This window comes from Carcharhinus amblyrhynchos, chromosome 27 (assembly GCF_965287045.1).
Source record: "Carcharhinus amblyrhynchos chromosome 27, sCarAmb.v2.hapA, whole genome shotgun sequence".
In the NCBI taxonomy this organism is placed as follows: Eukaryota; Metazoa; Chordata; class Chondrichthyes; order Carcharhiniformes; family Carcharhinidae; genus Carcharhinus; species Carcharhinus amblyrhynchos.
The window spans coordinates 6,246,182-6,272,817 of NC_137350.1; the positions used below are offsets into that span (position 1 = coordinate 6,246,182).

Here is a 26,636-nt window from a genome sequence, read left to right on the forward strand (position 1 = left end):
TCAATATATCCTTCTGCTCCATTCTCCCACATACTCTTACAATCTTCGAGGAAACCATAAACCAAAACAACCAAATTCATCAAATGATCCCCAAATGAAGAAATCACCGATAAGATTTCACTTTTTAAAATTAATTCATGAAACGTGGGCCTTACTGGTTAGGCCAGCATTTACTGCCCACCCCTAATTGCCCTTGAGAAGGTGCTGGTGGGCAGCCTTCATGAAGCACTGCAGTCCATCTGGTGTATGTACACCCATAGTGCTGTTAGGAGGGGGAGTTGCAGGTTCCTGGTCAGTGACAGTGAAGGAATAGTGATATATTTTCAAGTCAGGATGCTCAGTGGCTTGGAGGGGAACCTCCAAGTTGTGGTGTTTCCATGTGATTGCTATCCTTGACTTCTTGATGGTAGGGGTTGTGGGTTTGGAAGGTGCTGTATAAGGAGCTTTGGTGAATTTCTGCAGTAGATCTTATAGACGGTACACACTTATTGTGCGGTGAAGCAAGTGAATATTTGTGGATGTGGTGCCAATCAAGCAGTTGCTTTGGCCTGGATGGGGTCAAGCCTCCAGAGGGCTTCATATGAACTAGGAGCAAGAGTAGACAGTTCAGTGTCTCGAGCCTGCTCCACCATTCAATACAATTATGGCTGATCATATCTTGGCCTCAGTTCCACTTTCTTGTCCATTCTCCACAACCCTTTTCAACCCTTTACTAATTAAAAATGTCTATCTCCTCCTTAAATGTACTCAATTCCCTAGCACCCACTGTGCTGAGGTAGTGCATTCCGCAGATTCATGACCTTATAGAGAAGTAATTTCTCCTCATCTGTTAAATCTGTTAGAATCAGAACTAATGCAAATTAAACATGAATTAACTGCCAAATGATGCTTCAAATAAAAAGACAAGTTTCACTTTAAATAGTAAATACAACAAAGATACATCTACACAGCCACAACACCCGCATTTCTCCCTGCAGATATGTGGCACTGTGCACACTTTCTAACTCTACCTCTGGTATCTCTCATCTTCCATTCCCACTCAATTAATTGAGCCCCAAGTTGTGTTCACTGGCAGCCATACTCCATTACAGGACTCTGCAGATGGTTGGCACCTGATTGGCACACTCCTGCAGAATTTCCATCACTAGGTTCATGACAGTCCTGATGGTACTGATTCCCTAGAGTATCCTTAATCCAACCTCTTTAACAGACCCCATTAAATCGGTCTGATCGGTTCTGGCAAAACAGCAGCAGTAAAATGGTTCAATTCACAATGTGTTCTAACACTGTCTTTGGCTTTCTGTCCTGATTAACTGCATCTCTCTTTCGCACACACAAACAGATCCTTGTAAATGTGCCTTCTCTGTTCTCCCCTCTGCTACAGCTTCCCTTTTCTCTTTACAACAGGAATCTTTGTTTGTCTTTTGTGTCTGCATCTGTGCACTGATCAACTTCTTCAGCTTTTGAGTCTGGCTGAACACAGCCTCTGTATCTTAACTTCCTTCTTGCTGGTACTGCTCCCAGATTAAGGGTCACCAGGTCACATGGACCAGTATTTTTTTATTACCCAAAGAATTACAATTGTAGCAAACTTATGATGGAAGGAAGGTCATTGATGAGGCAGTTGAAGATGGTTGGGCCTAGGACACTACTCTGAGGAACTCGTGCAGTGATGCCTTGGAACTGAAATGATTGATCTCCAATAACTACAAGCATCTTCCTTTGTGCCAGGAATGACTCAAAGCAGTGGAATCATTTAAACATTCTGAAAAAATAATCTGAGATTCCATTGATTCTAAATAAGAAGTTGTCATATTGTAAATGTCTTCTCCTTAAATACACATATGATAATTGTGATGACATGGACTGGTTGAAGTCTTCCAGTAGACCAATTGAGGTTTTCCAATTCTATCAGGTCACCTCTGAACCTTATTTTTCCTATGGAAATGAGCCCAAGAATGTTGAATCTTTCTTGCTAACTATAACATTTTTCTTGTATGTTAATGCACTACATAGATGCTTCATTAAAATGATTTATAACAGCTGAAAGATGAACAATGATTCTAGCAGTCAATAGAAATCAACATAGCATGATCAGAATATTTCACTTCAGTGGAATACTGTTCTGAAATTACACATGAAACAGCTCGCACATTGATCTCAAAGTGCATGCATGGATTTGAGAATAAAAACATGACAAGAAAACAGGCCCAGGTCTAATGCAGCATCAGCAGATGGAGAGAGTGTGCCACTTCTGTTCTCAGTTTCAGCAATACTGCTGCTCAAAATAATCAATCAAGTGCCCTTTATTGGATGGAGGCGAACACCACCAGGTCACACTTGTAAGCTTCTCTCCTCCCTACAGATTGCTGAAGAGCAAACAATTTGCAGGAACAGTGCAGGAATAATTTTGTGCCATTTCTAATCCATGCTGCACCTACCCTGGAAGTATTTGTTGGGGGAATGTAGAAGGTAACTTACTCTCCGTTTAACCTGCACTGTGAGCATGTACGTAGTTTGCTATAACTGGAGCAACAGCTTTCTATCCATTCAGAAATAGCATGTAAAAATGGAAATTCTCAAAGTAAACTAAGACTTTTAAAAAGAGGGAACAGTCCATGCCCTGATTGTCAGGCCTGACGTAGCCTTGCAGAAATGTGCACGTGTCATAGTATACACAACAGCTGCGCTTCCGCCAGCCAGGATGTGCCTTTGTTTGAATCTTCAGGTCCTGCCACCTCACTTGTCTGTCACTCAGTTGACATCTTGCACTGTCATGCCTTCCCAACAAGTCTCGAGTGACCCAAAAGGGGATGGCTGTGCACAGCTGTTACAGCAATCTGTGCCTTTACTGATCAAACGATAGGAGCAGTTGGGGCGGTTTAAGGACTGCACACAACATGCTCAAAATGTTTTATTAGAAATCAAACTACTGCAGCAAAAATTAGTATTAACTTTGTAAATATTGGACAATGCATTTTCTAAGGCATTCTTCAATTACAGCATTTGAGGAAAAACTACTAAATAACAAAGGGAATATTTGAGTACTAACACAATAGCAGATTGCCTTGTGGTGTTGTAAGTGCAAATGACACAGCAGCAATGATGTGAAATAAGAGGATTAAGTAATGATTGGCTGCCCTGCTCTCTGAAGCCCAGTTACGAGTGTTCAGGATACAATATAATTAATTTGCAATTTTATATAAATGGCATCTAATTTTGGACTCCTCCTGCTTGCCCTGAAACCTGAATGAGTTGCACTTATTCACATTTATTAATGAACTGGTGGATCAGTCCCCTCTGAGGCACAATTATATTTACTCTGCCATTTCTTTAATGGCCCGCTCTCCCCATAACCTGATTTAGAGTACAATATTTACATAATTAATTGCTGACTTCCAGAAGCCTGAACCTGTCTGTTGGACCACATGCTCAAAAATTAAGTTACTTCCTTTCCTAAACGATGACAAATTACCATACTCTCTGAAGTAGGAAAGCTAATTATGGACATTTAGCAAGGAGAGGTGAGGGGCAGAGTGAGGGGCAGAGTGAGGGGCAGAGTGAGGGGCAGAGTGAGGGGCAGAGTGAGGGGCAGAGTGAGGGGCAGAGTGAGGGGCAGAGTGAGGGGCAGAGTGAGGGGAAACACGTGTGCAATTTGAGAATCCAGCATTCCAACAGCACTCTTCCCATTTGAGCCCATTAAAAAATTATAAGGCGAGACCCAAGAACATTTTTTTTAAACAAGAGAACTTTTAAATTATAGTAACCGTATACATACAGAAATAGAAAAAAAAACTTTGATAAATTAGGACTTTTTATGTTTGTACCCATTGCCTCAAATTTATCTTTTAGTGTGTTTGGCTCTTCAACACAATAAAAAGCTTTCTCTAATGTTCCTTCAGTACTCTTGGAAGGTCAATCGAGTTTTGTGGCTTGAATGGTTTGGGAAATCCTGCCTGAGAAAATGCAAGTTGCTGTCACTGTGATCACCCTAAACTGTACAGTCAGATGACTAAATTACCAGACTTTCGGAAGCAGGAAGGCTAATTATGGACAATTGATTGTTGATTGTCTTTGCAAACTGTACAGGGCAAGAAAATCAAAGGGTAAACTGATTGGCACCAAGTGAAAATTTACCATCTCCAATTTCCCAAATTCTTTGTCCAGGTTATGTGTGAACAGGAAAGTCAGGCATAATCACACACACACACCACCAATCAAGCAAAAAGGATGGGAGGAGCTCAGTAAGCCCTCTAGCCAAGGGAATTAATTGGCAGTTGGAAGAGAGGAACATGCAATGCAAAAAATTGAGATAAATGCTCCCTGCAAGATGCATGACAGTACCAAAGTTTAAATAATTCATTTCTATCTGTGATCCTGTATTCAGTCCATCTCAAATGCATAAAATGGATTTCATGAAGGCAGCCCTACATCACACTAGATGTCACCATCACATGATAACCATATTGTCATTTTCTATAGCAGCATTGAGCGCTTAGCTAAATGAGTCTACAGGAACTTGCTAAGTTAGAGCAAAGGCTACTTGCTAACCATACAGAGCTAAGCATATAGAGTATATAGACCAACAGGAATTCAGTTAAATCTAGACTCTAAGTTGATTGATCACTGTGAAAAACGCAAAATATTGCGGATGCTGGAATCTGAAACAACCAGAAAGATGCTGGAAAATCTCAGCAGGTCTGACAGCATCAGTGGAGAGAGAGTCATAAGAACATAAGAAATAGGAGCATGAATAGGCCATCTAGTCCTTCGAGCCTGCCCCGCCATTCAATAAGATCATGGCTGATCTGAAGTGGATCAGTTCCACTTTCCCCCCCATAACCCTTAATTCCCCTGTCTATCAGAAACCTATCTACCCGTGACTTAAACATATTTAGCGAGGTAGCCTCCACCACTTCAACAGGCAGAGAATTCCAGACACTCACCACCCTTTGAGTGAAGAAGTTCCTCTTCAACTCTGATCTAAACTGTCCCACCCTTATCTTGAGGCTGTGCCCTCTAGTCCTGCTATCCTTTCGAAGCGAGAAGAATCTCTCTACCTCTACCCTATCCATCCCCTTCATTATCTTATACGTCTCTGTAAGATTCCCCCATCAGCCTTCTAAACTCCAACGAGTACAGACCTAGTCTATTTAGTCTCTCTTCATAGTCCAACCCCCTCATCTCCGGTATCAGCCTAGTGAACCTCCTCTGCACTCCCTCCAAAGCCAATATATCCTTGTGCAAGTGCGGCGACCAAAACTGCGCACATAACTCCAGCTGTGGCCTCACCAGTACCCTGTACAGTTGCAGCAAGACCTCCCTACTTTTATATTCTATCCCCCTCGCTATAAAGGCCAACATTCCATTCGCCTTCTTGATCACCTGCTGCACCTGCAGACTGGGTTTTTGCGACTTGTGCACAAGGACTCCCAGGTCCCTCTGCACTGTAGCATGCTGCAGCTTTTCGCCTTTTAAATAATAATCCCTCCTACTATTATTTCTGCCAAAGTGGATAACCTCACACTTGCTAACATTGTACTCCATCTGCCAGGTCCTCGCCCACTCGCTCAGCCTATCCAGATCTCTCTGCAGACTTTCCACACCCTCCACGCAATTTGCTTTTCCACTCATCTTTGTGTCATCAGCAAATTTCGTCACCCTACACTCAGCCCCCTCCTCCAGATCATCTATGTAAATAATAAATAGTTGAGGCCCCAGCACCAATCCCTGCGGCACTCCACTAGTCACCAACTGCCAACCAGAATAGCACCCATTGATACCAACTCTGTTTCCTATTAGACAGCCAATCCTCTATCCACGCTAACACCTTACCCCCAACTCCGTGCACCCTAACCTTCTGCAGCAACCTTTTATGAGGCACCTTATTAAACGCCTTTTGGAAATCTAAAAACACCACATCCACCGGTTCCCCTCTGCCTACCACACTAGTCACATCCTCATAGAAATCCAATAAATTCGTCAAACATGACTTCCTCTTAACGAATCCGTGATGCGTCTGCTTGACCAAACCATTCTTTTCTAGGTGCCTTGCTATTTCTTCTTTAATGACGGATTCTAGCATTTTTCCAACTACCGACGTTAAACTATCTGGCCTATAATTCCCTGCCTTTTGTCTGCTACCTTTTTTAAACAGCGGTGTAACATTAGCCGTTTTCCAATCTTCCAGCACTCCCCTGGAATCCAGCGAATTTTGATAAATAATTACTAAGGCATCCACTATCACCTCTGTCATTTTTTTCAGAATCCTGGGATGCATTCCACCCAGTCCTGGGGACTTGTTCACTTTCAGTCCCATTGGTCTATCAAGCACTACCTCTCTAGTGACAGTAATTGCATTCAGGCCCTCAACTCCTACCATCCTTCTATCTTTAAGATCTGGCAAACTATTCGTGTCCTCCTCTGTGAAGACCGAGGCAAAAAACTTATTTAAAGCCTCAGCCATTTCCTCATCTCCCACCACTAAATCCCCTCTCTCATCCTCTAAGGGACCAACATTCACTCTAGCCAGCCTCCTCCTCTTTATATATTTGTAAAAACTTTTACTGTCCTTTTTTATATTTAGTGCTAGCTTAGCTTCATAGTTTACCTTTCCTTTGTTTATCACCTTCTTAGTCATTCTTTGTTGATTTTTAAATTTTTCCCAATCTTCTAATCGCCCACTATTTTTAGCCACTCTGAACGCATCAGCTTTTAATTTAGTACTCTCCTTTATTTCCTTAGATAACTATGGCTAGTTATCCCTTCTCCTACAGCCTTCTTTACCATCGGAATATATTTCTGCTGAGTACCGAAAAAGATCTCCTTAAAAATGCTCCACTGTTCCTCAGTCGTCCTACCAACCAATCTGCGCCCCCAACCTACATTCGCCAATTCCGCTCTCATCCCATCATACTCCCTTCTGTTCAAACAGAGGACACAGGTTTGGGACCCTACTTTCTCATCCTCCATCTGCATCAAAAATTCAACCATACTATGATCACTTGTCCCAAGAGGATCCCTCACAAGAAGATCCCTAATTCTACCTGCCTCGTTACACAACACCAGATCTAAGATAGCTCGCTCCCTCGTAGGTTCCGTCACATACTGTTCAAGGAAACTATCCCTACAGCATTCCAAGAACTCTTCCTCAAGCCCACCGCGTCTGACTTGGGTCATCCAATCAATATGCAGATTAAAATCCCCCATAATTATCACCGTTCCGTTTCTGCACTCATCAATTATTTGTTTGTTTATAGCCGCCCCACCTTAAAGTTATTATTTGGGAACCTATAGACCACACCCACCAGTGTCTTCCTCCCCTTACTATTTCTTATCTCCACCCACAACGATTCTACGTTTTGCTCTTTGGAGCCTATCAAGTCAAGATGACCTGATGAAGGGTTACATAGAATTGAACCAACAGTTTGAGTCTCTCTCCACAGATGCTGTCAGACCTGCTAAGTTTTTGCAGCATTTTTGTTTTTGTGGTTGATCACCATATTTGGTTTCAATTCTTGGAAGAGGGAGGGGGCAAATAAGAGAAAGAATATCCATTCCTTCTCTTTCTGGCTCAGATGTAGGAAGATGATCTGGCTGTAATGACCCAGATAACTCACCAACTCCTCCTATGCACAAAAAAAGACTTACACACTTAATAACTGCTGGTGTTTTGTGGACTTGGTCTTATTAATGGTTTTAAGTTGGGTTTGGGAGGTGGGGAGGTGTAAGAGGATTGTTTTTTAAAGTAACACCATCACTGTTAGCATACCACACTCGAAACATGGGGGGGTGGCATGATTTGCTTAAAGATCCTGACTGATAACCCAATCTCTTGCTAAGGTCAGTTCCACATCAAAATGAATGGCCTACTGAGTTGTCAAACTGGTTCTGGAAGAGAATTCACTTACCCATGTTTGCAGCAGGCAACGCTGTAAATTCAGTTCAAGTCTGGGCAGAATTTCCTCTGCTCAACAGTCATCTATGGCAACTATGAAGAGAACAGGCAAAATACTGAATTAAACAAATGACAATCTTATATTTCAAAATACCAGCAAGTTTGGTTTCAAGTTGATTTATAGCAATTTAATTTAGTTTAGTTAGATTTAATCCCCCAAATATTTAATAAGCTATCTGAAAAAGCAAAGCATATCTGGATTGATGGGATCTTTTTGTGTGCTCTTCTCCAGCACCTATTAACAATTAGTTTTAAAATCAAAATTTGGACTGGTCAGTTTCTAGCCAGGCTATTTTTGCAGTCTGACCAAGTGGTGAGCAACATTTGTTAACTGGCAAACAGGCAAATAGCCAAATAGGCTCGGCTAAGTCCTAACAGTGGGTCAGCAAAACCAACACTTCCATTCTTTGGAATACTTCCGTTTGTCTGTGGTTACAGTGCCAGAGACCGCTTCACATCTTCACTGACTACTGATTAGAAGCAACCTCCTCAGCCACAAGACACCGTAAGTTTCACAACCAGCTGAACCTTTATTAGAAAGCCCAAGGTAGATTGCTGCATTTAACAGTTAATAAAATAAATGTCACAAGAAAATAGAGTGCAAGTAAATCTGTTGCAATCCGGGGTCCCTTAACAAGCCTCTGTGCGCCTGGACAAATTGTATAGGACCCTCAAAGTGGTAATATACTTTGCACAGGGCCAACATATCTGTTAAATTATCCCCACAGGGGCTCCTTACACATGGAATCCAGGCTCAGTAAGCAAATCTGCATGGGTGGATTTGCACAAAGCTGACCCCCATTAACTGTCAGCTCTTGAATTCACACAGCTTTTCAACCTGATCTTCCAGACAAATGGGAGCAGGGTTTGACTTGAGTGCGCAAACAATCCCTCTTCTCATTAAAACAGAGACTGGAACAAAGTGCATAACACTAAGCAGAACGGGGTGGACAACTGTTTGTAGAAAAGTTTCTTCAAAGTAGCTCTAGCATAAATTAACTTCAGAGAGGCACTATTTTTTGATCCACAGAACATTCCATGACACAATGATCTCTAAATACAGCCAGGAACCAACCTACCAGAGCAGTAGCAGATTCTAAATCCAGGGGCGATAGTGACTGAAGACAAAAAGTTCTGAAATTATTTTGTGGTCAGGTATTATGCAATCATAGCACTTCTGATCTGTCGTGGAAACAAATCTTCCAGGCCACTTCAAAAGGGTGGAATTATCAGACTTCAAATGAGTAGAGACATTAGCTTTCTTTACTTTCTATTACCAACAAGGCAGTATAGACCAATATCAAATTACCAAATTTCTACATTCAATGTAATTAGGGCAGGGTTTCCCAAACTACGGGTTGTGATCCAGATGGAATGTTGGGGTTGTGGGCTCTGAGACAGCAATGGTTGCCATGGAGTCAGATTGCGTATAACAGCTGCAATGACTCCTTAAATCCTCATTCTCTTATGGTAAGCGTAGCCGAACTGACCAATCTTTGAGGCCTGATTCCTGCTCCAAAAGAGCCAGTGAGAAGCTACATCCTTTTTATTTTAAATCCCCTCAGTTTACCCAATTTCCCCACACTGATAGCTCTCCGCCATTCCTCGACTTTCTCAGCTCTATCTCTCCACTTGGCACACACTCTGGGGTCATGACAATTTCCAAACTTCAAATGGGGTCAGAGCAGACAAAACATTGGGAAGTGTGTAGTACAGGATGGCATCCATACTAACAGCAGCACATGACTTTGCTAGATTACGTACACATGAAGCAGGGCAAAAGATTCCAGCAGGGCTTCGCAATGATTTTCCAATGTGACCTCATTTTAACTCACCACCACCTTCTCAAGGACAATTACGAATACGCAACAAATGCTGGCCTTGCCAGAAATGCCCACATCCCATGAAAGAATGTATTTAAAAAAGAACCCTTGAAAATTATCACCCAGGACAAACAGCAAAACAAAACAGCAAAGTAATATTCATTATATAATCATTGAAGTTCACCTATCATAAATACATAAACTTACGAAAGATGTGTTTTTAAAGTACTTTGCAAACATTTTTATTTCACGTACTCATGGAGGTTTCAGCCAAGGTCTCCATATTCTCCAGCAACAAATTCAATGGAACCTCTCTCCCTCCATCCTGCCACACAAACTGTGATCAACCATTATCACCCACATCATAATCCCCCCCATTCACTCAGCAGCCTCACTTCTCATATTCCCCTCCTTCATACTCAGCAGCCTTTCTTCCCAATGCCCTTCCCCACCATCTACTCTCTCAACAGCTCCTCCTTCACTCAGCAGCTCCTCTCCCCAATCACCCTCCTCAACTCATTCAGCAGATCCAACTTCACCCTCGGTCACCCATCTGCCAAGCCTCATGGCTCCAACAATTGGCCATAACAGAGGGCACCTTTCCTGCGAGATGCATGACAGCAGCTGGTTCTGGGCACGCCAAAGGACAAGTAGCAGTTCCCCAGTTTTGCTACTAGTGGAAACCCTCTCCTCCCAGCTTTGACCGCACTGAAGGCAGTGATGGTCATGGAGAAGTGGTAATCAGAAAAAAATTAAAAGGGCAGGATTCCATTATCCAAAAATTAGAATTCTGATAGTGCCTGGAGGTTTATGTACTGTCCAACCAAAACATGCTGTCTCAATACTTGGTATGCCTACTACCAGACATCAGGCTTCTTATACAAGCCAAACTCTCATATATCCGACCAAAGTAAGTGCTTACTTCCTCTTATTGGTGAATTATTGATGGAGATAACAACGTAAAACTTCACTATGAGTAAAAGGAGGGAAAAAAAATCTTTCTACATAAGGCCATTAAATCTTTGCCTCAGAGCTTGGTTGAGGTACAATTCACTGCATCTTTTAAGCAAAACCTGTAAAAAAAAACATTTGAAACAGAGAAAGATAGAGCATGTATAAGGTGACAAGATTAATTCTGGGTTGCATTTCTGGTAAAGAGCTAATGCAGACACAAGGGCCAAACAGTTTCCTCAGCTGAAATTTTCCTTGATTCGATAAATCCCCTGGGCCTCATCAAGTGCCTCCTCAGAGCTTGTGGGAGGCTAGTGATGAAATTGAAAGACCCTTGCAGAGATATCTGTTTCATCTCTTTCCATCGGTGAAGTTCCAGAAGACTGCAAGTTGACTAATGATGTTCCGTTGTTTAAGGAAGATAGCAAAGACAAGCCAGGGAATTACAGGCTGGTGGGTAAGTTACTGGAGGGGATTCTGAAGTACAGGATCTATCAACATTTGGATAGTCAAGGTCTGATTAGGGATAGTCAGCACAGCTTTGTGAGAGGGAAGTCATGTCAGACAAATCTTTTAGAATTTTCAAGGAGGTAACCAAGTGGATGGATGAGGGTAGGGAAGGAGGTGTTGCTTATATGGACTTTAACAAGATCTTTGACAAGGTCCCCCTCAGCAGGCTAGTCTGGAAGATTAGGTCACTTAAGATCCAAGGAGAGTTAGCTAATTGGATTCAAAATTGGCCTGATGGTAGGAAGCAGAAGGTGATGGTCGGTCGCTGTTTCTCAGTCTGGAGGTCTCGACGAATGGTGTGCCTCAGAAGAGGATGTTGGGATCCTTGTTATTCGTTATTTATATAAATGATATGGATGTGAATGTTCAAGACGTGGCTAGTAAGTTTGCAGATGATACTAAATTAGAAGGTATTGTGTTGATAGTGAAGGTGGTTATCAAAAATTACAGGGGGATCTTGATCAATTAGGGAAATGGGCCAAGGACCAGCAAACAGATTTCAATACAAACAAGTGTGAGGAGTTGCATTTTGGAAAATCAAAGCAGGGTTAGACTTGTACAGTGAATGGAAGGGCTCTGGGAAGTGTTAAGGAACAGAGAGATCTAGGAGTACAAGTACATAGTTTGTTGAAAGCGGCATCAGAGGTAGATGGGGTGGTGAAGGTGTTTAGCGCACTGACTGTTGATCAGGGCACTGAGTATACGAGTTGGGACACTACGTTACGGTTGCATAAATCGTTGGTGAGGTTGCACTTGGCATATTGCGTACAGTTTGGTCACCTTGTTATGGGAAAGACATTGATAAACTGGAAAGAGTGCAAAGATGAATTATGAGGATGCTGCCAGGACTAGTGGGCCTGAGTTATAGGGAGAGGTTGACCAGGCTAAGGCATCACAGCGGCACTAATTATTTGTCTTTGATCAATGACCATTCATTAGAAAGGGAGCAGAGTTTGGGTTGGATTGATCTGAGGCAGAATCTTTCAAATATATATAGATGATGAGTTGAATGGACCATGCCCGATTTCTCATGTTTATCACTCAAAAATGTGTAATGTATTTATTTAAATTTTGTGACAGGAAATACTACAAGGAATAGTTGGGATGGTAAAGAAAAGGATTGTGCAAACAGCTGCTTAAATTATCTGAAATAGCCGGCACCTTTAATGCAATATAAGCAGTTCCTTTGTATCTGACACCTTGTGTCTGATAATGGCGATTGTCCAGGATAAACAGGGACAGTGGACACTAAACCCCCAAAAAATTTTACTTTTGATGGTTTTCACATTCTCTGGAGAACTCTGGACACTTTCCTGTCAATAGCTTAATTCTGAAGCGCAGCCAATATTGTTACACAGGCCTAGGTGCATGTTCATGAGGAGACAGTGAAGTCATGGTAATGTCACTGGACTACTTTTCCAGAGGCTCAGATTAAAGGTTTAGGGAAAATGGGTTCAAATCTCACCATGACAGCTGGTCCAATTAAAATCAATAAATCTGGAAATTAAAATCAGTCTCAGTAATGGTGGTCATGAAACTGTCATTAATTTCCTTCAGGGAGGAAATCTGCCATCCATACCTGGTCTGGCCTACGTATGCCTCCAGATCTACAGAAATGAGGTTGACTCTTAACTTTGAAATGGCTTAACTCAGTTCAAGGGCAATGGGCGGGGGATGGGCAATGCAGACTTTGCCAGCAATGGCACATTGCATGAAAGAACAAGAAAGAAAATTCCCCAAACAGGATGTGAATGACCATTTGGTTATGGGCTGAATGCTGGCAAAGAAACCTGTAGAACTCCTTTTTCATCTTCATATAGTGCCATGGGACATTGTACACTACTGAAGCAAATGGATGGAATCTTAGTTTAACATCTCATCCAAAGCACAACCTCCTGACAACAGAGTAGTGAGTCTAACTAGTTTTTTGATAGAGTGTGAGTTTTAAGTTGAAGGGATAATCACATTTGAGCGATGGTCTTATTTCATCATCCTAAACATGCATCGCCTGTGACCACCAACAATACACAAATTAAACAGCTTTTTTAGGCATGACCAAACTTTGGATGCTTCATCAAGTTTATAATGTATTTTATTAACCAGCTATTAGTTCCAGCTGAAATGGGCACTTTTAAAATGCCTTTAACTCAATATCAAAATTGGATATCGGGAGAGAAAGCCTAAAATCGCGTTGATGGTTCAAGCTCACTACGCTTTGCTATTCTTGTCGTGACATATAAAGCCAGGTTGCTGCTTTGCAACAAGAGGTCATTCAGTCCATTCTGTTGGATCTTTTAATGAGTTATCCAATTAGTCCCACTCTTCTGTTCCTCCTTCATAGCTACGTAAACATTTTCTTTTCAAGTATATACCTGCATTTAATTTCCTTTTGAAAGTTATTATTGAATCTGCTCCATGTTACTGCAGTTAGCATTCTGGCTGGCCACCCACCCTGTAACTTCCACCGCTAATGTGTACGTTTTTGGACAGGACCCGAGACACAAGGCCACCTTCTCCATTTTTCCTATGGCCCCACTATCCTGCTGCCTAACATTCACACATTTCCCTTCCTGCAGCTCTGCTCTTCTGTTTGACTTTATGCTGAAGAAAGCTATCCAGAAATTCATTTTCAGCAGTGAATTCTGAATTATCATAAATTGCTGTGGAAAAAAATAACTTCCCAACTCCCCTCTGGTTCTTTTGCCAATGCGTGTCCTCTGATTACCAACTCAACTGCCAGAAAGAAGTTTTTCACCCTGTCAAAACACCACATTATTTTGAACAGCTTTGTTAAATGTCCCTTTAACTTTGTGTTCTAAACAATTCCAGTTTCTCAAAGTCCCTCCATGTAGCTGAAATCCCTCATCGTTTGCACACTTCATTTGAATTAAGTCCAGATCCTGTGCCTCCATAGAATGTTCACAGCCTCTCTTACACTGAGAAAACATGCTGTGTGAGACAAGTAGGGTGCATTGCATCTCATTTTCTCCCTCAGCTATTCTGACCCCTCCCCCTGTTGGGGACAGTATTTTCCACTGAAGGTTCAGGTTGAAAACAGTTCAAATTCATGGCAGGTCCATCAAAGGACAAGCATGTCAAGCAAAGAGTTAAACTAACCAGTAATAACACCCCTTACACAGTTGGTTACTGACAAATTGCACAGCAGGTATTTATATTTCCAACGGTGTCAAAGTTTGAAGCCCACTAATTATTTGTCTTTGATCAATAGCCATTCATTAGAAAGAGAACAGAGTCTGATGCACATTCATCAACCTAACTCTGTTTCTCTGACTTCTGAGTATTTTCAGCGTTTCCTGTTTTTAGCTAAGATTTCAGCACCTACAATATGTTGCTTTAGTTTTAAAATATTTTTATTTTCATCCCTGGTACTATTCTAGTAAAATACCACTCTAATAGCTAACAAACTGAACCACAGCTTTTAATTTATTTTTCCTCTGTTTCTGTGCTCTAAATACCACATATGTAGTTTATATATCTTTCTTACAAGGTCCAGTTTTGCTACAGAAATATTAAACAGGTCTGATTCAAGAGCTATCATTATGGAGGGCTTCAGAGGGATAGAGGCAACATGGATCAGAAGCAATCACTACTCACAAGGCTACAGAACTTCAACCCCTTGTTCAAAGTCAAAACGTTTAATCAAAATAAAGCCAACAGAAATCTAGTGGTTCACAGGTCACTAGAATAAATGGAATGCATTATGACTTTCGTAAAAAAAAAGTCAAGTTTAATTTCTGTGGTTAACGTGAAAACTAACAAGGAGTCATTCTGTCCCTGAGGGCTCATGTCGGAGCCTCCTTCATATTATGGCGGGATGTGTGAACTGAAGTTTTGCTGTATTCTCAGGTAAATTTGCTGCCTGGGGTGGCAAAAGGCTTTGAGACCCAGAGGTCCCAAGCCAGCCTACGCAGAGTTAGTTGATCAGAGCCAAAGTACAAGATACACGACAATAGACTACAAGTGCCCAAGGTTAAGGAGGTAAGAAAGAATAGTTTGCACTTCTGATCACTATTTAGAATCCCTGTTGGAAAGTGCATGTGACTAGGACAGGACTTTTTGCCAGAATGTGAGGGACACTTGTAAGGTTACATTTAAAGCCCACTGCCTGACATGCTGATAGCTCTATTTATGATGTGGAGATGCTGGCGTTGGACTTGGGTAAACACAGTCAGAAGTCTCACAACACCAGGTTAAAGTCCAACAGATTTATTTGGTAGCAAAATCCACTAGCTTTCAGAGTGCTCCTTCGTCAGGTAAGTGGGAGTTCTATTCACAAACAGGGCATATAAAGACACAAACTCAATTTACAAAATAATGATTGGAATGGAATCTTTACAGGTAATCAAATCTTAAAGACACAAGACAATGTGAGTGGAGAGAGCATTAAGCACAGGTTAAAGAGATGTATATTGTTTCCAGACAGGACAGTTAGTGAGATTTTGCAAGTCAAGGCAAGTCACGGGGTTACAGATAGTGTGACATGAACCCAAGATCCCGGTTGAGGTCGTCCTCATGTGTGCGGAACTTGACTATCAGTCTCTGCTCAGCAACTCTGCGTTGTGTGTTGTGAAGGCCACCTTGGAGAACGCTTACCCGAAGATCAGAGGCCGAATGCCCATGACCGCTGAAGCGTTCCCCAACAGGGGAAGAACATTCTTGCCTGGTGATTGTCATTCATTTGTTGTCGTAGCACCTGCATGGTCTCTCCAGCGTACCATGTTTCAGGCCATCCTTTCCTGCAGCGTATCAGGTAGTACGCATGTACAATACACATCTCTTTAACCTGTGCTGAATGCTCTTTCCACTCACATTATCTGTGCCTTTAAGACTTGATTACCTGTAAAGATTTACATTCCAACCAATATTTCGTAAATTGAGTTTGTGACTTTATATGCCCTGTTTGTGAACAGAACTCCCACTTACGTGACAAAGGAGCAGCGCTCCAAATGCTAGTGGATTTTGCTACCAAATAAACCTGTAGCTCTAACTATAACAGAACGGTTCGCTGGACCACTTCCAAGGAAATTAAGAGTAACCTGCATTGTGTGGTCTGAATCAGAGGTGGTTGAACCAGGTAAGGCTGGGAGAAATCCTTCCCTTAAACCTCTTAAGATTTAAAATCAATTATGTTTTCACTGTAATCCAAAAGTTTCAAAATCATTTTTTTCTGATGTAAGCTCATCAATGACCAGGTTGATTGCACTTTGGTTTTGTAAGTTGTCATTGAAACTTAAGGCTGTAGATTGCTCGTTCTGTATCTTTTGGTGTAACCCTTGGTAAACTAGAGTGTGCTGACACCTCGCTCAGAGTCCACACACAATCATTGAGGGTTAGGTGACATACCAGAAACCTAGCAAGAATTAAAGGCTTTAAAGGGTGAAGGGACAGGATTAGAGTGGTTGAAAACAGATTTGAGGCCATGAACTATCCAAATGAGGTTGTAATTAGTGCTTTAAAACATTAAACATTTAACAAGAAATCTAATAATGGACAGATCTGGATTTATTCCAGACAGGTATACCAAAAGAAGCACAGCTTCTTAACAAACTATGTAATGAAAAGCCAGAGACAGGTTATAGGTGGGACTGTACAGAATGTATCAGGAGACTGGCCCTTCCTTTCTAACAAAGTTCCACCAAATCTGAAGTAAATATTGTGCGTGCCTAACTGCAATTTGTATGACAACAGGTTCATAACGAATCATTAACTACAATCAGAAAATTGTTCAGACTTCCAGAGACTCACTATGAGCAGGGAATGCACAATCCTGTGTGTGCTGCAAGATTTCCAAGGGCAAAAGGACTCCAGATCAACTCTGGTCAGGATTGAGGATCGCAGCCTCACTGCCCAAGTCAAAGGAACAACTTTATCATGAAAAGCATAAAACAACTTATTGAATTTGATGAAAGCCCATGGAGGTTAACTCCTGATGTTTTCATAAAATCTTATTAATAAAAACATAGTGCATGTGTTAGGAACATGGGTTCAAATCCCACCACATACTGTATGTTTTTGTTATTTGGAGAAAATTGAGTAAAATTCTCTTACAGTAGTGACTATAATTCAGAGTACTTCCTTGGCTGTAGAACACTTCTGGACATTGAGGTTGACAAAGGTGCTATGTCTCTTTTTGAGATTTTGTTTTCCCTTTAGTGGCCTTGACATGCCCACAGCATAGTTGTCATGGTGAATTCACAGCCGAATACACAACAAGAAACCTCCAACGCTTGCAGACAGGCAGGTCAAGCTTTAGTAGTCATGCACAACATTGCTTCAAATGCATCCTCTGCTCTGACAAGCTACCATGCTAACTTGATCTTCACTCAGGACAATTCGGAGCATCCCTCCTCTATCTGTCAGTATTCTTGGAACAGCCACAATTGTCAGGATGCTAGCAGTCTGCTTCTGGTAGTACTGAGATCAGATGGCAGCCAGCACGTTAGATATTAACCACATTAATCACTTGGGTCACAGTTTGCATGGGCCTTTAGTTTCTCTCCACCCATCCAAAGGCATATGCACAGTCAGTTCCTGGTTGGATGCAAACCAAATACCTCAGATGCTTCTGTAGAATGTTAGCAAATCAGTGTCTGTCCCAAGCATGAACGGATTATAGGCTTCCCCACTATAAAGAAATGCAAGCAGATTTAGAAAGACACGCAGACAAAGCAACATTCCTTCATGGAATGAGGCCGGTGCAGGTTGGTAAATAGGGAGAGATGGTGGCAAAGTGGTGATGTCACTGGACAAATAATCTCAAGCCCAAGCTAATGTTCTGGGTATATGGGTTCAAATCCCACCACAGCAGTTGCTGGAATTTAAATTCAATTAATAAATGCGGAATTAAAAGCCAGTCTCAGTAATGGTGACCATGAAACTATCATCGATTGTTGTAAAAACCCATTTGTTTCATTAATGCCCTTTAGGGAAGGAAACCTGCCATCCCTATCTGGTCTGGCCTACACGTGACTTCAGATCCACAGCTATGTGGTTGACTCTTAACTGCTTTCTGAAATGGCCTAGCAAGTCACTCAGTTCAAGGGCAATTAGGGATGGGCAACAATGCCCACATACCATGAAAGAATAGAAAAAATGTTTTTTTTTGTGTTAGGCATGTATTAAAGTCAAAACTGAACTGTATATTTTCATTCTGGTGTTTTCAAATCAGGTTTGCTATCCTCATAAAACAACAGGAGTTTCATTGGTTTCGAGTTTAATTTGTTTAACCTGGCTTTATGTCCAACAGGCCCCAGTTCCTGACTCCTTCTGCTGCTCCATTCTAATGATCCAACAATTCACACAAAATTGAATTTGATGATCAGCCATGATCAAAATGAATGGTGGAGCAGGTTCAAAGTGCCGAATGGCCTACTCCTATTTTCTAAGTTTCTATAATCATCAATACACATTTTCATAGAGTGGCTGGGTTATAATTGGAAGTTACAGTGATTATTGATTTGTCATGGCACTGGAAAGCTTAGACGGCAAAAGAATCCCTGATGTAAGATAAAGCAGGAAGCAAGGCCCGAGAATTAGTGCAGGGAAAGGGAAAGGGAAACGGAAACAGGTGAGTTGGGATTCCAAATGCCCATGCCTTCTCTGCCTCATCCACTCTCCATATTCTGACTTGTGTATTTTATGGCACTCTGATAATACATCACAAACCTTTACAATCGCCACAGCATCTTTTCTGGCCTGGTCTCTGGGTAAGTCTTTGATAACAAATAATCAGAAAACCTATTGACAAATTGCTTCAGCTACTGGACCTAACAATTACCTCCAAAGAACCTCTCTTACATCTTCAGCATCAGAAAGACTTCATTCCAGCCCTGATACGTGCCAATAATTTAATATAAACGTTTACCATAAATATACTTAACCAATTATTTTAAAGAAGAACAGTCAATGGTCACAATCTTTGTGCTATTATTTTATAATTACCTGTTGTATGAGATACTATTTTTCTTAATGTAGTCTTTAAATTACAGAAATGAAATTGGCCTAATCCATCTTTCTGAAGGTTTCAGTCCACTCTACTTAGTTCAGCTCAACTTGAAGCGTTTGAACTTATTACACACCCTGAAAACAGCCTGGGTTTCCTTGGTTTTTGCAACAGTCAGCCACATGCAAAAGTAATCGCCATACATGTACGTAATTGATAAATCTAGGATGTACATCGTATGCTTTAGTTTGAACACAGAGATCCCCCTTCAAATGCAGATCCCCACGATGTAACTCACCATTATAATTCTCATTGCAACATCTACCAGATAAGGGCAACATCATGCGTATGCTGGAATCTGAAACAAAAATAGAAAATGCTGGAGAAACTTAGCATGTCTGACAGAGCTGAAGGGTCATCTAGACTTGAAATGTTGGCTCTATTCTCTCTCCACAGATGCTGTCAAACCTGCCGAATTTCTCAAGCATTTTCTATTTTTGCAAACATACACCAGCAATAATTCACGTTTTATCCCTCTGCCCTGCCTTTAAACTTCCTGTGTTGCTCCAACAAAGCTCAATGCAAGTTTGAAGAATTGCATTTCACCTTTTTCTGGTGACTTTGCAACCTTCTGTTTCAAACAATGACATTAGCATTTTCAAAACTTAGCCATTTCTCAAAGAAATGGGATGCTGGAGATGCTCAGTGGGTCCAGTAAACAACAGGTCACTATTTTAGCATAAACAATCATTTGGATTTATATAGTATTTTAATGCAGTAAAACATCCCAAGGTTCTTCATAGGAGCTTTATAAAAACAATATTTAACAGCAGAAACTATGAAAGTAGCACACCGTCAATGGTCACCAACAGTATGATCTACAGCAGCAACTATTGATATAAACGTGCAGCTTCAGAGGCAGGTGTGATGCTGGCATAGATGATCCTGGAAGATTTATCATCCATTTCCATGTCAAAGACCTGCACCCCATTCCAAGGCAGCAAAAGGTTGATTGGGTTCAGAGTGGACTGGTGCAGCACTGCCATAAGAGGCTGCAATTCAGCCAGCCATCTCGGAGAGTAGAATCCAAAACTAATTACATAACACTGATCCCTTTCTATCGTTCACAGTCCTTTAATCTTTTCCAGCTTTAAATAAATATTTACACACTTTTCCCTTAAAAGACACAATGGTGTCTTCACAGCTGACTTCTTATCAGATGTGCACACACACTTTACAACAGTTTACTGAACCATAATCAAAACAGGGATCTTAGTTGTTTCTTCCCTTCCCTAAGCCAGGCACATTTAAATGTTTGCATCATTGGCCTGGCTAAGCTAACTCTGTCATCTAAAATGTTAATCCAGTCTGTAACCAACTCCAAGAAATCTATTATTCTGCAATTAAGTCACAGTAACTCCTTGATTAGACTCTAGTTTATAATGCATTTTCCAGAATATATACAATATCCAAACACCTTCGTGCCAGCTAATTTGACATGTAGTTTCATCATTGTGTGTTGTTCATGCAAGCAAAGCAAGTTTTTGTTTTAAACATGCAAAAACTCTTTAATAAATCAAATCCATCAAATGGTCTCAATAAACACAGCACAGGCCACAAGGCTACTGAAAGGGAAACCAGGAAAAAGCCAACACAATTCCCAATGAGCTCCTTGAAATTCCAGAAGATTAAACTGGAGACTGTGTTTTTCTCCATAATTAAGCAAATGCAACCACAGCTACACTCAATTTCATTAATGTTGTAGTAGGGAGAAAAACAGTAATTTTCAATGTTTCATTAAAGGGCCTCTGATCACAGTGGAGCTTCAAATAGATAGGAAAGGGAGAGAGAATGGCATTTGCCAAATGTTAATCTAAGAACACAGAAATTAGGAGCATGCCCGCTCCACCATTCTATATGATCATGGATAATCTTAGGTTTCAACTTCACTTTCCTGACTGATTCCCATAACCCTCAAGCCCCTGACAGATGAAAATTCTCTCTCTCTCAGCCCTTAATATATTCAATGATGACATATCCACAACCCTCTGAGGCAAAGAATTCCAAAGGTTCACAAGCCTACAAAGTGAAGACAAATACCTCATCTCAGTCACTGGGTTCTAGAGTCTCCAATCGGAGGAAACAACATTTACCCTGTCAAGCCACTTCCTAATCTTATACATTTCAATGAGATTACCTTTTACTCTTCTAAACTCCAGGGAACACTGGACAACCCTGTCATCCCAAGGGTCAATCTAGTGAACTGCATCCAATGTAAGTATGCTGTTCCTTAAATATGGAGATAAAAACTGCACAAGTATTCCAGCTATGGTCTGGCCAAAGCCCCATACAATATTAGCAAGGTTTCTATGCTTTGTACTACAATTCCCTTGGAACGAAAGCTTGGACATACTCTCTTCATCGGGAAAAAGATACAAAAATCTGAAGTCATTTACCAACCAACTCAAGAACAGTTTCTTGTCTGTTGTCATCATCTTTTGAATGGACCTACCATATATTAAGCTGATCTTTCTCTGTATCGTAGCTATGAATGTAACACTATATTCTGCATTCTCTCCTTTCCTTCTCCCCTATGCACTCTATGAATGTATGTTTTGTCTGTATAGTGCAAGAAAATACTTTTCTCTGTATCCCAATATGTGACAATAATAAATCAAATCAACATGCCATCTGCCTTCCTAATTGCTCCTTGTAGGAGCACAAAATCTCATTGAACAACAACGTTTATAAGTTTTATGCCTTTTAAAATATTCTGCTTTTCTATTCTTATGAAAAAAGTGAATAACTTTACACTTCGCTCCATCGGCTACTTTGCTGCGCACTCATGTTAACCTATTGCTATCTCTTTGTATCCTCTTCACAGCTCATATTATAATCTAGCTTTGTATCATCAATAAATTTGGATGCATTTGTCTGCCTCTTCATCTAAGTTATTAATAAAAATTGTAAATAGCCGAGGCCCTAGCACTGATCCTCATGGCACGCTAGTCATTATTTATCAAACGGAAAATGTCCCATTTATTCTTACTCTGTTCATAGACCAATCCTTTATCCAGCTAAAATATCACCCTCAGCCCATGAGCCCTTAGTTTTGCATATTAACCTTTTGTGTGACACCTTACTGAGCACCTTCTGGAAATCCAAGCACATAACAACGTGTTTTTTCTTCTTCCATCTTAATAGTTACATGCTCAAATAACTCTAATAAATTTGTCCAACAGGATTTCCCTTTCACAAAACCATGTTGACTTGTACTAATCATACAATGCTTTTCAATGTTAAGACTCCTTTAATAATAGATCCCAGCATTTTCTTGATGACTGATGTCAGCTAACCGGCTTGTCGATCCCTGTTTTCCCTCATCTATTTTAAAACCGTACGATGCAGGGCATAAGGACGTGGGTTGGATTTTAACCTCCTGGGGTTCTCAAAGACCTTTTCTTTGCTGATATTAATTACCTTCATTTTCTTACTAATAACCTATCCTCTATTCATGATATGTAACCTTTTTCTTCCAACATGAAGACAGATGCAAAATGCAGTTTAATGTCTCTGCCATTTCCTCATAATCTTTCCTGTCTCTGCTTCTAAGTGACCAATGTTTACTTTAGCCACTCTCATTCTTTTTAAATGTTCAATGTTTTCATATTTCTGGCTAGTTTACTCTCATTCTATTTTTTCCATTTTTATTGACTTTTTGGTGGCCCTTTGCTGGTTTCTAAAACAACCCCAATCTTCAGGATGACAATGGGGTCTTTCTCTAGTTATGCTCTAGTGATTTTGGGCAAAATGGTACAGAAGGAACCTGAAAATAGAGTGGGGTAAGTCGGAAATGCCAATGGTGTCTGACTGGTAATTGAAAGCCATTATTCTCAATATGCACAGAATGGCACTGATTTCTCTCTCTTCCTCCATTTTCTCTGACATCTCAGCCCTCCTATCTCTCCACTCTGTTGCTCAATATGAACACATTCCTGTTCCAAATTTAGTCCTCCTCACCTCTGGCTGTTTTCAGACTCCATAGCTTTAAAGTATGTTTCTCCTTTCTTTGCTTAGCTGCTCACAATTCCAAATGCCAACCACCATTAGTGCTGATGTCCTCCTCCTCTCAGGCACAATTCTCCCTTCCTGAATGCTATGCCACTTTTGCCTTTGCTTTCAGCTCTTCCAGACTGCTCAACACGCCTGATAATACGCCAAAAACTTAGAAACCTCTCCATCCCTGTGATTCCTCTCTCCGAAACACAAAACATCAGACCATCACAAACATTACCACTTCCAAGTCCTTCAGCCACAAACCATCCAATGCTTTATTATTTCTTCCTCCTACTTTAGTAGTTGCACACATTCCCAATTGTGCTAGCCGACCGCAGATCCTCTCCACAACCATTTTCTATCTTCACCTAGACCCACTAACCAAAACAGGATGTGCACTTCTGTTTTACAGACCTCTCCTGCCCATCGTTTGCTTGTTGTTATCTCACCCATTTAAGCGACTGCCTATCTAACAGTGGCAGTGCGTGCTTGCCTTTGTAAATCACTTCTTACTCTACACCAGCATGGCGTTCCTAGGTTAACATAGTCTAATTCTGCACTGGTCCTGATACATCACAGCACATTCAGCACTACCTCCATCATTCCATCTCTCTATTTCTCCAATGACTTTGGTCAGCTGCATCATCATATAACAGCGTGCCATACCTACTTTGTATACCTGTGTTGTATATTCTACATTATTTTAGAATGTGTACATCACTGTATCTTACATTATCCCTCTATATTTAAAATAGTACAGCTTGGAAAATTCTGCCTTACTTCTGTAAAACTGCATTGGAATAACTTGCTTTATCGTTAACCTCTCCCAAGATTACATGACTGGGCTGGAAGGTAGATCGATGTTCCAGCTGGCCTCTTCCTGCCTTCTTCCTTGTGTATTCAAGCAAGTTGTGTCAAATTCTGTCATGATTTTGCACATGCATTACAACACTGTTTTGAGATATGCTACATAAGCTTTCCACATCTGCATTATGGATTGGCACTGTACATCACTGTACTTGATGCCAGCTGTCACTGGATAAAAGGAAAGCACCCCAGATGTGTTACACAGTCATGCTTGTACATCACAATATACTTTATGCTTATACTTGGATATTCTGCATCAATTTACCACGCTTATATTTGCACATCCTGAGATATTTTGCACCAGATTGGTGCATCTAAATTTGCAGATTCCGCATCAACTGTGTAAACTGTATTTTCAATACTCCTATCAACTCTGTAAATAGTTCAGCACACATACAGCCTTGAAGGCAGAATTATGAGTAAACCCTAGGGTATTCGGTACTAGTATTGACATGTCCCGCAGTGTTGTGCACCAACTGAGTGTACCTGCATTTGTGTGCGGTGGTCAGTTTGTCCCGGTGGACTCCTCCGGCCTGCCTCTCCAGCCCCGGGCTCTGGGCCGCTGCCTGACTTGCTTCCCCACCCTCCGCCCCCGCTTTGTCCCGGGGCTCTGGGCCCCGCGCCCCCCTCACTCACTCACTCACTGCACGATTCAGCCCTGGCGCCGTGTAACTTCTCCATGGCAGTTATGATTCGGAGGCCGGGGGGGGGGGCGAGGGGGGGGAGGGCCCCAAGCCCCCAGATGTGCGCGGACAGGCTGCAGTGGGCCGCACGGCGAGCTCTCTCTTCCGGACCAACAACAACTCCCCTTCCCCCCACCCCCCCCTAAACAAGCACACACTACTACCGCCGCCGGCCCTCTGCAAGCCGCCAAACCAGCCAGCACTGCGCACGCGCGCGGCCGCCACCGGCGACCCGCTCCCTGATGCGCCTGCTTACAACCGGACCCGGCTCACCACCGCCTCCGCTGCGCAAGGCAATCCCGGGCCGTCAGCCGGCGACCCACTCCCCGATGCGCCTGCCCACAACCGGACCCGGGGCCGGCAGCCGGCAGCCGGCGCCCCGCTCCCTGATGCGCCTGCGCACAACCGGACCCGGCCGGCCGGCCGGCCGCTACCTCCGCTGCGCAAGACAACCGCGGGCCGGCAGCCGGCAACCCGCTCCCCTTGGTGCGCCTGCGTGACACCCGAGCCCGGCTCCGCTGCGCGCGCACAGCTAGCACCTTCCACCTGCGCATGCGCGGGACGAAGTTGGCGGCAGGCGCATGCGCAGCGTGGGAAGAAAGGGGAATGATGGCTGACAGTACATCATTTTCAACAGCCACACTCCCTCCACCACCGGTGGTGAGGAAGGCCTTTGGCACACTTACTTTCACTGGTCAGAGCACTGAGTACAGGAGTTGAGAAGTTATGTCACAACTGTGCGAGATATTGGTAAGGATTCATTTGGAGTACAGCGTCCAATTTTGGCCACCCTGCTGTAGAAGGATGTTATTAAACTGGAAAGGGTGCAAAGATGACTTTATAAGGTTATTATGGAGACTGGAAGTTTTGAATTATAAGGGTTTCTATGCTTCTATGAGAGGCTGGATAGGCTGGGATTTTTTTTCTTTGGAGTGTAAGAGGATGAGGAGTGACCTTTTATAGAGGTTTATAAAATCATGAAGGGTAAAGATAGGGTAAATAGCTAAGGCCTAGGGTTAGGGAGTCCAAAATGAAAGGGCATAGATTTATGAGAGGGGAAAGATTGAAAAGGGACCTGAGGGACAACTTTTTCACAAGAGGGTGGTGTGTATTTAATTTGATTTATTATTGTCATATGTACTGAGATACAATGAATATTGATTTTTGGGATACGGTATTGTTTCTTGTGTCCTATACAGTCAGAGCATATCGTTTCTAGAGTACATAGAGAAGGAAAGAAGAGGTTGCAGAATAAAGTGTTACAGTCACAGTTAAGGTGCAGAAAAAGATCAGCTTAATATATGGTAGGCCCATTCAAAAGACTGATGGCAGCAGAGAAGAAGCTGTTTTTGAGTCAGTTGGTACGTGATCTCAGAATTTTGTATCTTTTTCTTCGTAGAACAAGCTGGAAGAGAGTGTACCCCGGGTGTGCGGGGCCCTTGATTATGTTGGCTGTTTTTCCAAGGCAGCGAGAAGTGTAGATGGAGTCAATGAATGGGAAGCTGGTTTGTATGATTGACTGGGCTACCTTCATAACCCTTTTTTTTTGTGATTTTGGGTCAGAGCAGGAGCCATACCAAACTGAGATGCGTCCAGAAAGAATGTTTTCTTTGGAATAGAACATGGAATGACCTGCCAGAGGAGATTGTAGAAGCAGGTGCAAATACAACATTTAAAGAACATTTAGATAGATACGTGGATGGCAAAAGGATATGGGCCAAACACAGGAAAATGGGACTAGTTCAGTTTAGGAAACTGGTCGGCATGGATGGGCTGGGTCGAAGGGCCTGTCTCTGTGCTGTATATCTCTATGACACTGATGCACT

The 26,636-nt window shown here is 41.9% G+C and overlaps 1 protein-coding gene across 3 annotated transcripts in view; it reads right to left on the reverse strand.

Moving 5' to 3' along the window:
• map3k3 (mitogen-activated protein kinase kinase kinase 3) overlaps positions 1-24,835 on the reverse strand; it is a 120,088-nt gene extending 95,253 nt beyond the window's left edge. For 2 of the 3 annotated variants that reach the window (XR_013889564.1, XM_080213945.1), the window contains exons 1-2: positions 24,614-24,835; positions 7,911-7,990 (exon numbers count right to left, since the gene is read on the reverse strand). Coding sequence is in view for 2 of the 3 variants with exons in the window: in XM_080213945.1 (XP_080070071.1) it covers positions 7,911-7,914 (4 nt within the window). In the remaining variant the exon portion in view is untranslated. Of the gene's footprint in view, positions 1-7,910; positions 7,991-19,502; positions 19,563-24,613 lie in introns of all 3 variants that reach the window. The other variant, XM_080213946.1, reaches the window with a different exon arrangement.
• Positions 24,836-26,636: the final 1,801 nt, after the last annotated feature.